The sequence below is a fragment of the Populus euphratica genome, unplaced genomic scaffold (assembly GCF_000495115.2).
Source record: "Populus euphratica unplaced genomic scaffold, PopEup_1.0 scaffold1.1, whole genome shotgun sequence".
Taxonomy (NCBI): Eukaryota; Viridiplantae; Streptophyta; class Magnoliopsida; order Malpighiales; family Salicaceae; genus Populus; species Populus euphratica.
Genome location: NW_011499845.1, coordinates 6,767,207 through 6,779,606, shown reverse-complemented (window position 1 = coordinate 6,779,606; position 12,400 = coordinate 6,767,207). Strand labels below are relative to the sequence as shown.

Sequence of the window (12,400 nt, the reverse complement as noted above, 5' to 3'; positions counted from 1 at the left end):
CGCTATCCATTAAAATGCTTGTTTTTTCTAAATTAATTAATTTAAATAAAAATTAACTCAATTTTTTTTTTATAAAAATTTAATAGTTAAAAGATAAGATCTAGAATTCAATAACTAAGAAAGAGAGAGGAGATAAAATGATCTAGAAGAGAAAGAAATGTGGAAGAAAAAAAAGAAAAGAAATAACAAGTTATTAATGTAACACCAAAACTCTAATTAAGATTTTAATAATATAATTTTAACAGCTATCAAATGACTTTATGATTGGTTAGGGTTAATGATGAAATTATTTGATGATTTTTTAAGATTTTGTTAATGTTATCTCATCAAATTTTTTTTAATGGTATTGAATATATATATATATATATAACTTTTAAAACAACACTATTTCTAATAGAAGTTATCTTAAAATTATATTATTTTTCCAATACTTTTTTAACCATTATTTTACCGCAGGATAAAAGAGCCCAATTTGATTAACTATGCCCTTATCATTATTTATTTATTTATTATCATGCACGTCCAACAAGCAAGCAAGGCAATGATCGCACGGCGACGGACGCCTGCTTAACGAGCAAGCAAGGCAATGATCGCACGGTGACGGATGCATGGTGACGTCGACGCTGACGTAGGGTAAGATTATCGTTCTACGTAGGCAGGCTAGAGAACCCTTGGAAAAAAGAAAAGAAAAGAAAAGAGAAACGAAAAAGAAAAAGAAAAAGAAAAGGCGCGAAGTCACGCGAGACTTCCACGTTTCGACATTCCATACGTTGCCCTTTACAGCGGAAAACAATTGCAATCCCGAAAAGCCTTCAAAAGATTTTAATTTTCCAAGCATGTGAATTTTTTCCACTGGACGAAATGAAATGAATTATCTAATGCGACAACGACCATGAGCGCTCAAACCCATTAATATTTAATTACGGCGGCGAAAGGAAAGGGATTCTCCGGTGAGAGAGAGGTGGCCTCCCTTGTTTGTTTCCTGTATTTTGGGATTTACTTTAGAAAATCCATCCGTGAAAAAACTCGTCCTCTCTCTCTCAGACGAACTTAAGAGGCCGCTAGTACGGTTATTTGATGATAAAAACAGGATTAGAAGAACCGTCCTCCGGGTCAAGTTACATTATCAAATATATGCAGAGGGCAAAGCAAGGCGTGTTTGGCTGGTGGATTTAACTTGTTTTTGATTAAAATTTGAATTTTTTAATTAATTTTCGTTTTTGTTTTTGGTTATTTTGATGTGATTATATAAAAAATATATATATTTTAAAATAAATTATTATTTTAATATTTTTAAAAAATATTTTTAAAAATAACCTTGGTCGTTCTCTCCGACAACAGTCAAATTCAACTGTCACTTGAAACCCTAAAACCCAATCACATGCAAAAACAAAAGCTAACATGATAATTTCAATCTGTAAAAGCTAAAGGCTAACAAAAGCAAGGTAGGCAAAGGTCGGCACCGTGAATTGCGATGTATATATGCATGAAAATAAAGTTAAATTCGGACCTTTGATGGAAGCTTGCCGATGACAAAGTCCGGTCTAAAAGAATGACCGTTACACCTCTGAAATATATAGATGTCGAGGAGTGGTTCTGGTCTCCGTTCACCTCCATTGCGATCCCTCTAAACTGTTCATGTTCGTGGAGCTGCAAATTCTACTTTAAGAAAAAATTCATTTGTAAAAGTGACAAATCGATCGTAGCCCCATGATATCATCCTTCAATTTTACGTTAGGCGACCTCATTCGAGTAAATTGCTGGCCAGAGAGGAACGCATACGAAGGTAGTTTTCTATCCTAAACCATAACATCATTTTTACGTGAAGTATTTAGTAATTTAATGGTAGTTGTTTTTTAAAATGTTTTTATTTAAAAATATATTTAATTAATATTTTTTTTTAAAATTATTTTTAATATCAGAATAATAAAATAATCTGAAAATATAAAAAATATTAATTTAAAATAAATAAAAAATAAAAAATCCAATTTATTTTAAAAATATTTTTAAAACCTAAAAGTAACCGGCATTAGTCACCTACACTAATAATTTCTTATCTCGACAACAAGATTAGATTAGATTAGCTTTAAATTAGCCACAACCACATAAACCACATATGGGCACTGTATGTATTTGTTTTTTCACTAAAAAAAAATATTTTTTTAGATTGTTTTAAAGTGCTAATATTAAAAATAAATTTTAATATATTTTAAATAAAATAACAATTATTATCACATAACCAAATAATCTTTGTAATAAAAGAAATCCAGATCCTTGGATTATGGGTTCTTTCTTATATAAAAGTCACTCGGGGATTCATTAATATGGGATATTTTCTACAGCTCACGTGTGCACATATGACTTCTCTCGACAGTAATGCTGTAGAGATGGCATCAGTGATCCAAAAACAAGCTAGCCTGAATGATAGGTTGTTGCTTGTGAATGTCTACTGAAAAACAAGCATCGTATCTTATATCTGCAAAGAGCTTCCAGGAGAAAAAGAGGCAAACCAAACATTTATTGAATTACAGAAATCCTGACAAATTACAACCACTGAACTAAGAACAAAAATCACTCCCTACAACAATACTGCATGCACTACACGTAATAACAATAAGCAAAACCAAGTAGTCGCACAGGAAAACCATGGTAGTATCATGCAAACATCCGCTTCAAATTTTTCAGAGAGGCAGCAGAAGGGATGCCTTCTAGTCCTCAATCTCTAAATGAAAGCTTGACTGAACCGGTGCACCAGTGATGTCAACCGCGAAGCCCCTCCACCACCCAATGCTTTGCCCTTCTTGATGTCAATAAGCTTGTCATAGACACACCAGGGAAAACTGAGGAAATGAACGCGGTTCATTCCCACGTTGTAGCGACCCCAATAGCTATGATGATATGTGACGTAGTACCAAGCTGATGCTTTTGGGTAAAGATCATCAGGGCTATTGTCGCTCTCGTCAAACCAGGCTCTAGCTTCCTTCCTCAAGGACCTTATAGAATAATTAATAGAATCGAAGTCCCTTTTCTTGTCAAAAGATTTGCCCACTTTCATGACGCAACCACTGATTATTTCGGCCTCAGTTTTGATGCCATAATAATCCATCATGTTCCCCAACTTGTTATCATACACACTTTTATAGTGGAAAGCCTCCTCGATATGGTCCTGAAATCCATCCACTTCCATGTCAGGGTCATAAGACCGCCTTGCCATTTCCTTAGTGAAGGATCTTACGGGACTCGTGTCTGGTGCAAAGTCTCTTACATCTCGAAAAAGCTTTCCAAGCACACGCTGGGATTCATAGGTACGTTTATCCGCTGCCTTTTCCATGAAATCTGGATAGTCTTTGACACGTAGTTCTCGAGGGATTTTAGCAGGCACACCCGTTTTAGGGAAGTCAACAGCGATTGAGGACAGCCGAGCAAGCTCAATACATTCTTTACTTCTTGCCATGAGAGGGTCCCTGTCTGCAAAGACTGTGTGAGCATTGCAAATGATCCCTAAGCTGTCGTTGAGAAGGTAATCCGTAAAATACTCTTGGACTTCCTGTGACATTGTAGTAAATTACAAGTTAACACAAAGGGAAAAGGTCTATCAGTATATGAATCAGAGATGTGTTTGTATATGAGGTCCGAGCAATGCTGAACTTCCTGTAACATCCGTACTATGTAACATTTCATTAATTACCAGGAATTCAAATCAACGGAACTTTTGGACATAAAACCATCGAGCAATGCTGAACTACCCTGGCAATATATCAATATCAGAAAACAAAAATCTCTCCCTTTAGCCAAACAAACTGTGTAATAGCACTTTATAGCTTGCACAATTAATCACTCAAAATATTCTCACTAGTGGAACACACAAGTTTGTAAGTAATGGTATATGGCACTGGATACGATGTATCAAAATTTAACTTTCGAATAAACCCAAGTCCTATATTTTCCCATGTTTAAGCATCTTCCCTCAGTGTCATATCTTGGTCGAAGCCACAATAACGTTTCCATCTAATAGTTTCTTTCCTGATAACTAGCTACTGAAATTCTCCTGCCTCCACAGTCCAGACTCCAGGCAAGTCTTAGTAGCAGGCAAATTGACTTTAACAATAGCGACATTTTTAGTCTTTTTTCTTATCCAGATCCAAAGAAGTGCTATGTTCTAATATCCTACTGACCCCACGTTAGTTATCAGATCAGCGAAAAAGTTCAGGATGGCACATTATTCTCTATGTTTCATCAAGAAAACTGCACCTGCTGGCAGAAAAATGTCTAAACTAACGAGGATGCCATTACCATGGCTACTTGCAAGTAGATAAATGCATCTCTGTTTATGAAACCATCTTTCTATCCAAATAAATATGAAATATATTTCAGCTACACATAAATTTCAATGGTTGAAATTAAATTGTAGCATGTAAAGGCCAGAATTTGGAAACATGTCAAGGAATAAAACAATTAATGACATCTATGTTCAGGAGACGATTCCTGAGCAAATTTATGCAAAAATTAGAAATGACAAATTGAAATGATGAGAAGAACATCTGAGTCAAAGGATTCAATATAATTGCTTGTTAAAGAGTAAAAATGAGATGTCTCAGACAAACGTTAACACACTACCAAGTGATTGAATGGTACCTTTATCGTAACATCATGATCCAAAATAGTAGTTGGTGCTGCCGTATAATCCATGGGTGGAAATGTCCGAGGAGGAATAAGATCGGGGTCCCAACATACAAAGTACACATCTCCATCTAGATCACTTCCCGAGCATTCATTTGCATGTGGTCTGATAAAAATTTAACCAGTATCAGAAAGCTATGCTCGCATAAAGAAATTTAATGCCCATGTGGAAAAGCAATGCCTCGTACAGAAGATACAACAGTACAGTAAAATGATTTTTTCATTAAGAACATCTAGAACCTTCCCAAGAAGCAATAAATAAATCTTGTAGCACGTATTGAAGTCTGACTAACACAAAACTATAGATAGACAATGGCAACCTCATAGCGAAAAAGAGGAATTCTGCAATATCGATTCTTCAAAATGTCCTTTTCAAACCAAAAACTACAGAAAATAAGAAATTTACCTCTTTCCTTTTTGGGGAAAAACGATGCAATCCACCATGTGATGCAAAGCTGGCACATTCACAGCCTCTAAGACCCGCACGTCTCCTGGGTGTAGACACGGGTTTTTTGCGACAATTAACTTTCCCTTCAAAATCTGAGTATTTCTCACTGATTCGCCACCTCTGAAATGATCACGGAACTGCCCATGTCTAGCACGAGAATACTGAACAAATGCTTGACCATATCCCAACGTCCTGGTTTCATCCAAGCATCCCATCATCGCTCTTCCTTGTGGAATAAATATCCGCGCTCTTGTCCGCAAATCAAGCAACTTCGATGCACGGAATGTTTGCAGCATCATTGCAAGAAATGGCTCAGAACCCGGTTTATAACCGCATGCAAGCATTTCCTTCAGAATGTTTATGTTCTCCCCCGGAGCCATCAACTCGAGTGCCTCCTGTGCACTTAATGGATCAGTTAAAATAGCGTTTAGTTGAGCTATGGCCTCATTTTGCTTCCTTTGAAAAATGTGGTCCCTAACTCCAAGGGTGGATAGAAGGGTAATCACTTCACGATTGAGATAACAAGCCTGATACTTGCTCCATCCCAAAATATCTAAGCTAGTGTTAGCTGACTTGTACTTTGACATGCTTCTCCTCAACGACAATTTCTTTGAGGAAGTGGGATCAACAGCCACAACACCTTTGTACCCGCCGTATCTAATCTGAAAGGCGGATGGAGTAAAACTTAGAAAGCCAAATTTCTGTGCTATGCTATGTGCCAATGCTGCTGAAATCTTTCCAATACCATCAGAGAATACATATTCGACTCCACCACTTCTAACTTCTATATCCGGAATGATTTCTATTTCCTGCTCATCAATATTGAAACTTTCCCTCGATGAGCCGAAAGACTGACCAAGCCTTGCGGCATATTTGGCCACATTCTTTATCTCACGAAAATCACCCATCCATTTTCTAATATCCGCTGCTCTAAGCCCAGTTCTAGAAGCAAACATCCAAAGAGAACTTTCTCGCAGTTGACTTGCTGAGAAACCTAGAAACTCAAACTTCTTGGACCCAATAACTATGCCGTTTCTTTGAGTCGACAATATCCTTTGATAAATTTTTGTTTGCCTGCCTTCAATGGCAGAAAATGTCCGTGGAGATATATTTGTCGAAAAAAGTCTGTCTAGATCCTCGTCAACAAAAGAAACCCGGAGAAAGTTATCAATATCATCAGGATATTTGCGTAAAACGCGATTGGAGAGATTCACCTCTGGACCGCGGAAGTACACTTTAGTAGGGGTTATCTGAACCCGACGTACAAGTACCAATCCATCATCTACGGCAACTACAGGTAGTGCAGGAAGTTTGCCAGTGGAGATGCATTTCCGATATTCCTCCCCCAGCCACCTTACAGGATCATAACAGCACTCCATCGAATGATGCAGTTTCTCCAGGGCATGTTGTATGTATGCAATTTTTACTCTAGATGGATTGATCAAACGATAGAAACTTGCATCAAGTGCTGGTCCAGGAAGATAGCCATGCTGGACCAAGGAATTGACTTTAAACACGATGTCATATGGCAGTTCAATTCCTTGAGTTTCGCTCAAAATGGGAACAAGATCTGAGTGCCCTCGACAGAAAGTTGATCCCAATTCCAGAGAGAAGCGACCTTCATCTTCTTTATAACAGGGAAAATTTTCCTGAAAACTCGGAAGTTGGCCGCTGCGTGGAAGCTCCAAGCACAAAGCAGAAGATTGGCCAATGCAGTAAGATGGAGAAAAATCAACATCTCGGACCCACTGATCATCAGTTTCTTTCTTAAAAATCTTGGGGCCCCCGAGCATCTACCAATTGAAAGAAGAAGGTGTTACTCAACTATGACACAGATGAAACAAAATAAGCATTTTATTTCAAGAAATGAAGGCATGGACTTTCTACAGTTTACTTTCATATCTCATATGACGCAGGAAACTATCGGCATATAGCATAATTCATTCAATAGAATTTTGCGAACTAAGAACTTTCATTAGTTATCCAGAAAATGGAATTTACAACTTCGAAAAATTGTCACGAGATTCACAATATCAAAATCAGGACATGAATCTCTTACAAAATTTGAGCTACAGAAGAACAACACTAGATTTATATTAAAAGAGACTTGAATCAGCTTCAATCTAGTCTCTAAATATTTCAATAACAGAGTTTTTTCTTCATTTTTTGGCTAAGCTAGTAGCTCACTTCTTTTTTCGTTTGTCATGGAGAAGAATTTCTGTTTATGATTAGCTAGATTTGTTCAGCCAAAAACCAGTATTGATTCAACAAAACTCAAATATTTCAGAAAAATATCAGCTTGATGTATCTTATGCCTAGCATAGATACTCATGTGTGAGATGGTTGCAAAATTCTTCATAAAAAAAAATACGCAGTATTGTGGATCATGGCTCTCATGGTGATAGCCAGTCTACCATTCAAAGTATACAACATTTGATAACTTCCAATAAAGAATCTAGAGAGAAATTTAAACTATCAAACCTGGACAACGAGAAATTTCTTAGTTTGTCCCCGAGGTCGATGCAGCTCAATCTGCCAAATATTTTCGTACGACAGCTCGAGCTTGTATTTTGTAGAACGGTACGTCAGGAAGAGGTAGATTTTCCTGTTTCCAAAACCAAATTTTACCATAGCATTTTCCTTATTCCAGAAAGCATAAAATTTTTCTCTCGAAACTTGACATCCAAAGTGCAGTGTTATGTTTTCTATGGTACACTCAGCGGCCATTCGCGTTGGAACAATATCACAATCCATATCCCGTACTTTCAGATAAGACCTGAGCTTGACGTTTAGAGCTGCTTTACTGGTTGTGAATTGAACTTTAGCCTTGGTTCTTGACCCCTCACTTATTGTTTGATCAACATCAACAGACACAACTGTTCCATCGCCGGAGTACTCCTCCAGAAATTCCTTTATATCTTCTGTAGGCTCAACAGTACGAAAACGATACAAACTAATCGTCTTTCCTATTTTCCAGTCAACTTTAACTGCAGTTTCATAGAGTATAGAATTAGTAACGCCTGATCGTACAGCACATTTTGATTGGAACACGCTCGGATTTAAAAGAAGTAAATTTAAAATTTTGATTGGAACACACTCAGTTTCAGAGGATTTTCATTCAAGGAAAATTTTCAAACATGCCTCGAGGTTGACAAAAAATCACTTTCTCACAAGCTAAAGGAGTGGAAATGACATGAGAGGCAACAGAATAAATACAGGGTATGCAATATGTCTCAATTAATTAAAGAATTTCATGCATGCAACCATCAAGACTCTCATTGGATGCGAGGCAATGGTGAATGGGCTTCCAGAAATGAGTATTCAGACTAGAAAGTGCTTCAAATTTGAGTTTATTGGACTGGTCATCAAACAAGAGAAGATCCATCTAACTCACGATATGGATAATGGAGATTCAATAGACAGAGCAAATTTTTGGCATGGAAGCAGCGTCTTATTAATGCAACCTAGGAAAAGAACCTAGAAACTTAGAGTATGATGCATGTAATGGCAACGAAAAATTGTTTCCCCGAGACTAGCCAGTAATATGACCTGCAAAATCGAGTCTTGATGTTTTACAGTGAGTAGGCAACCAAAAAAATAAAAATGACAGCAATAAAAGCTGCATGTTACATTTACAGGAAATTTATTCACTTTCCGAGAAGTTTACATTTTTCTTTCCAGAATATTTCAGGAAAATAATAAAAGGGAAACCATTGAAACCAATAAACGGTCAGGATATATAATGAAATCTTCAATTTTGCCATGGAAAGTAGATGATTCTCATAGGGATTAAGAATACAGTTGATTAGTTTTCGAAAGTTTGATACAACTGATTAGCTGCAGCTTGCCTTTCAGACGTCTGTAATTTAGTAGGAAAATAGAGATGGTGGGTTCTCTAGGCAGCCCCAATTATGGAGACGAAATATATCAAAGTGAATAAATATTAACACCAGTACAAATTTAAGAAGATGATGAAGAATCGGAAAAGTAGACAAAATCCCTTATTTTTCATGTGATTTGTGACGAAGACGTAAAAACCAACACATGACTACATGAGCCTTGTAATTTGAAAATAACAGCAATCCTAAGAGGTAGGAGTTAACGCCCAAAATTCCAAGAAGCAGCTATATTGCTTCTGTCACTCACTTGCGAATGAAGTCATCAAACAAAATGCTATGAAAATTCTCCAATGCAAGCTTGTCACAACCCATTAGGCAGACAACTATAGTTAGAAAGAAAGAAAGCAAAAAACACACTCGTACATAACATACCCACAGGATTAGGCGAGAGATGGTAAGCGGGTGTGCTCCTTAGGTAGAGGCAGCTTAAACACTGAATTTCCTGAACAAAATGAGAGTGCTAGTCAAGAGAAGAATACATGATATTACAAGTACACAACTAGCCAGAGCCCAGGAGAAAATCCAAGAAATGATTAATAATGCAACCTTTTGTCACGTTCGAAAGCAGAACAACACAAGCATAGCACAACCTTGAAAACCAGATAGAAATGTTTGTGTTTGTGATCTGTGGAACAGGGACTGACCTGAGAGAGCTAAAGAAATGAACAGACTTTTGTTATACATGCAGAAGATGATGAGTCTTACCAAGAGATTGTATAGATGATGACGATGATAAATCAACAGCTAGCCCTCCACTATGAAAGGAAGTAGAGTCCTTCAAGACCTATAATATAAAGGAATTTTACCTACAAACAAGAAGTTCAGACATAGGAAAGTGCAAGGCTGCTCACTACAATATTGATCATGAGAATGTCTCTAATCAAGAAATACAGGAGAGACTGTTTTTGATAAAAACAATTCAAGGGATAACTTCAAATAAGCCCCCTATTTATGACGCCACTTTCAGTGACATCCCTCCACTGCTAATTCAAACAATATTACTCTAAAACTATCTTGCATCTATCAATGTTCACTCATCACCAGTTTTAGTTTGAAAGATTTATTAAAAAACATATTTTTGACTAGTGAATTATGATGATTTCACTTTATAAGTAAAGAGTAAACCCTAATTCCATCTTATTCACCATATACATATTAGTTTCTATCACAACATCTTTGAAACCATTCCATCAATCTTATTTAATTAGCCTAGATTGTGGATTATTTTTTATCTCCAAAGTAAAAAAAAATAAAAAAATGCACGTGATAAAAACAAGATTCTTCAATGGAGTTTTGAGCTGAAACTAATGGCGGAGAGAACATGTATAAATGTGGGGTCCTTTTAGGGTAATATTGCTAAAATTGGTGTTAAGGGTTTTAATTGAAATTTACATTATAGTTGGAGGATCTATTCGAATTTATCTCTAGACTTCAACATCAACTTTTTGCTGTTGTACGGAAGCTTACATAAGCACGACCTGTGGCCCCCAACAAACTTCTCACCTAAGTACCCATGAGAGTGACACGTCACGGAATCCTATTAGTTTAAACTAATGCGAGTCAAAGTTTAACCTTGACCTTTTGTCCTTTAAGCCAATGAAATGGAAAGTGGAGCAAACTGGGACTGAGCTTGAGTTCTCTTTATTGTTTGGCAGATAACTCGCTTCCTAGTGCCTGTGCTTTATCTTCCTCCAATTGACTTGTGGGTTGACGAGGATAATTACAAAGGCTCTGACCCCACGCGCTGGAATGAGACTCGTAGGAATCGTAGATTCACTGTTACCATGAGGGTTTTTTTTTTTATATATATATATATATATATATATATATATCCTTTTTCTGTTTTTTTCTAATCTTGTCTTTTGAAGGTTTGATTGGAGGCTAGTTTAGCTAAAATCAAAGGAGAAAATTCAGAGACAAGAACCTAAAACGAAACACACAGGAAGACGGGTGGCGTTCTAGAAGCCTTTTTTTTTTTTTTTTGCAAAATATCCATCTTAGGTATTATTTTTTTATTAATTATAAGAATTGAATCTCTCCAAATTTTTAAGTTTATGAAAAAATCAAATTTGGTTTAAAATTTTATTTTTTTAGTTTTTAATTAAAAAAATATAGAGAAAATCATCGATTTTAATGATAAAAAAAATTAATATTAACACTAATTTTATATGATTTTTTTAATTATCAAAATAATTGAAATTTGTATCAAATAATTTTATATGATGAGAAAAATTTTAATTAAATATTCTTTTACATTGAAATTGTCTAAAAAACAATAGAAAAACTTGTGTGCCGGTGAATACCTTCAAAAGATGGGCCAATGAAATGGAAAAGGCATTTGCCTCTGCCTTCTACGAGTAAATTGTATGTCTCCCACGTACCTCCATGGAAAAAGTAGCCCCAGAAAAGCAAAAGTAGCTTTCTACTTCCGTTGCCATGGAAGAAGCAGAGGATCATCCAAGGATTGACCAAAAACGAGTGGTGGAATTATCAAGGCAACTCGTAATAAGCTTCGGGAAACTGATAACTTGTATGGGAAGAACTTGGATGTCGCTTATCCAATGAGTCTGGTCTGCTTGTCCGCTGAGCACCTTCTCGTTAACTTCGTGCTATGGGAAAGTAGATAGGCACTCAAGTCCAAAACGCTTTATATTTCTCAAGGCAATGATTTATGAATCACTCACACTTTATTATGTACTATAATAATGATCATCATCTGCTTTTAGATCGCAGATAGTGTAAAATAGCATCCCCTCTTTATTGTATGTCTATTGCATTATTACACTTGCCATCATGAATTTCAAACGGTCTTTTAAGCACTAATGTTAGAGAGAGAGCCACCATCAGCCAAATATTCCCTTGACGCAACTTCTCTTGCCTGGTAAATTTACACCAAGAACTCATGATATCTCCAACAAAGGTAACTGTCAGGCCAAGGTTTCCACAGATGATAAACAATCCCCTGAGAATTCCAGCTCAATAGTTGAGGAAAATGAAACCGTTTTAGATTCCAGGAATTTCACGGAACTCCAGCTTTGAACATTCAAGAAGATTTGTTCCCGAGGAAACAATCAATCGTCCAAGGCAAATAGAACTCGCTGAGGCTAGTTGGCTAGTGAGTAACCCTCAAAGATCCCTGTTTCGTTTTCCTGGTCTAGGCACAAACTGGCTTGCCCCGTCTAATTACATAAACTGCACTCTATTCTCCAGAATCTGTTCGGTGATTAAAGGGTAACGCGTAATGCCTACTCTCAACCAATGATTGCGGAAAAACATCAGGAAACAAATAGAAGTGAATAATCTAACATTAGAAATGAGAGAATCACAATCAGGAAGACATCCTGACAGGTAATGCACCAAATAGGAACCGCTC

The 12,400-nt window shown here is 36.5% G+C and overlaps 1 protein-coding gene across 1 annotated transcript; it reads right to left on the bottom strand.

The window, feature by feature from the left end:
• Positions 1-2,489: 2,489 nt before the first annotated feature.
• LOC105128224 (probable RNA-dependent RNA polymerase 1) lies at positions 2,490-10,181 on the bottom strand. The gene is made up of 7 exons (XM_011029794.1): positions 10,173-10,181; positions 9,733-9,771; positions 9,400-9,469; positions 7,610-8,115; positions 5,087-6,921; positions 4,636-4,786; positions 2,490-3,547 (listed from the first exon to the last, which is right to left on the bottom strand). The coding sequence occupies exons 1-7, from the start codon at positions 10,179-10,181 to the stop codon at positions 2,723-2,725; spliced, it is 3,435 nt and encodes a 1,144-aa protein (XP_011028096.1). The 3' UTR covers positions 2,490-2,722.
• Between the last annotated feature and the right edge of the window lie 2,219 nt (positions 10,182-12,400).

Bases quoted from the DNA above. Each gene is read 5' to 3' on its own strand.
- LOC105128224 (XM_011029794.1), bottom strand. The intron at 8,116-9,399 runs GTATGTTATGTA...ATGAAACTGCAG, and splicing joins TCTCTCGCCTAATCCTGTGG to TTAAAGTTGACTGGAAAATA. The intron at 6,922-7,609 runs GTTTGATAGTTT...TTCAATTGGTAG, and splicing joins AGAAATTTCTCGTTGTCCAG to ATGCTCGGGGGCCCCAAGAT.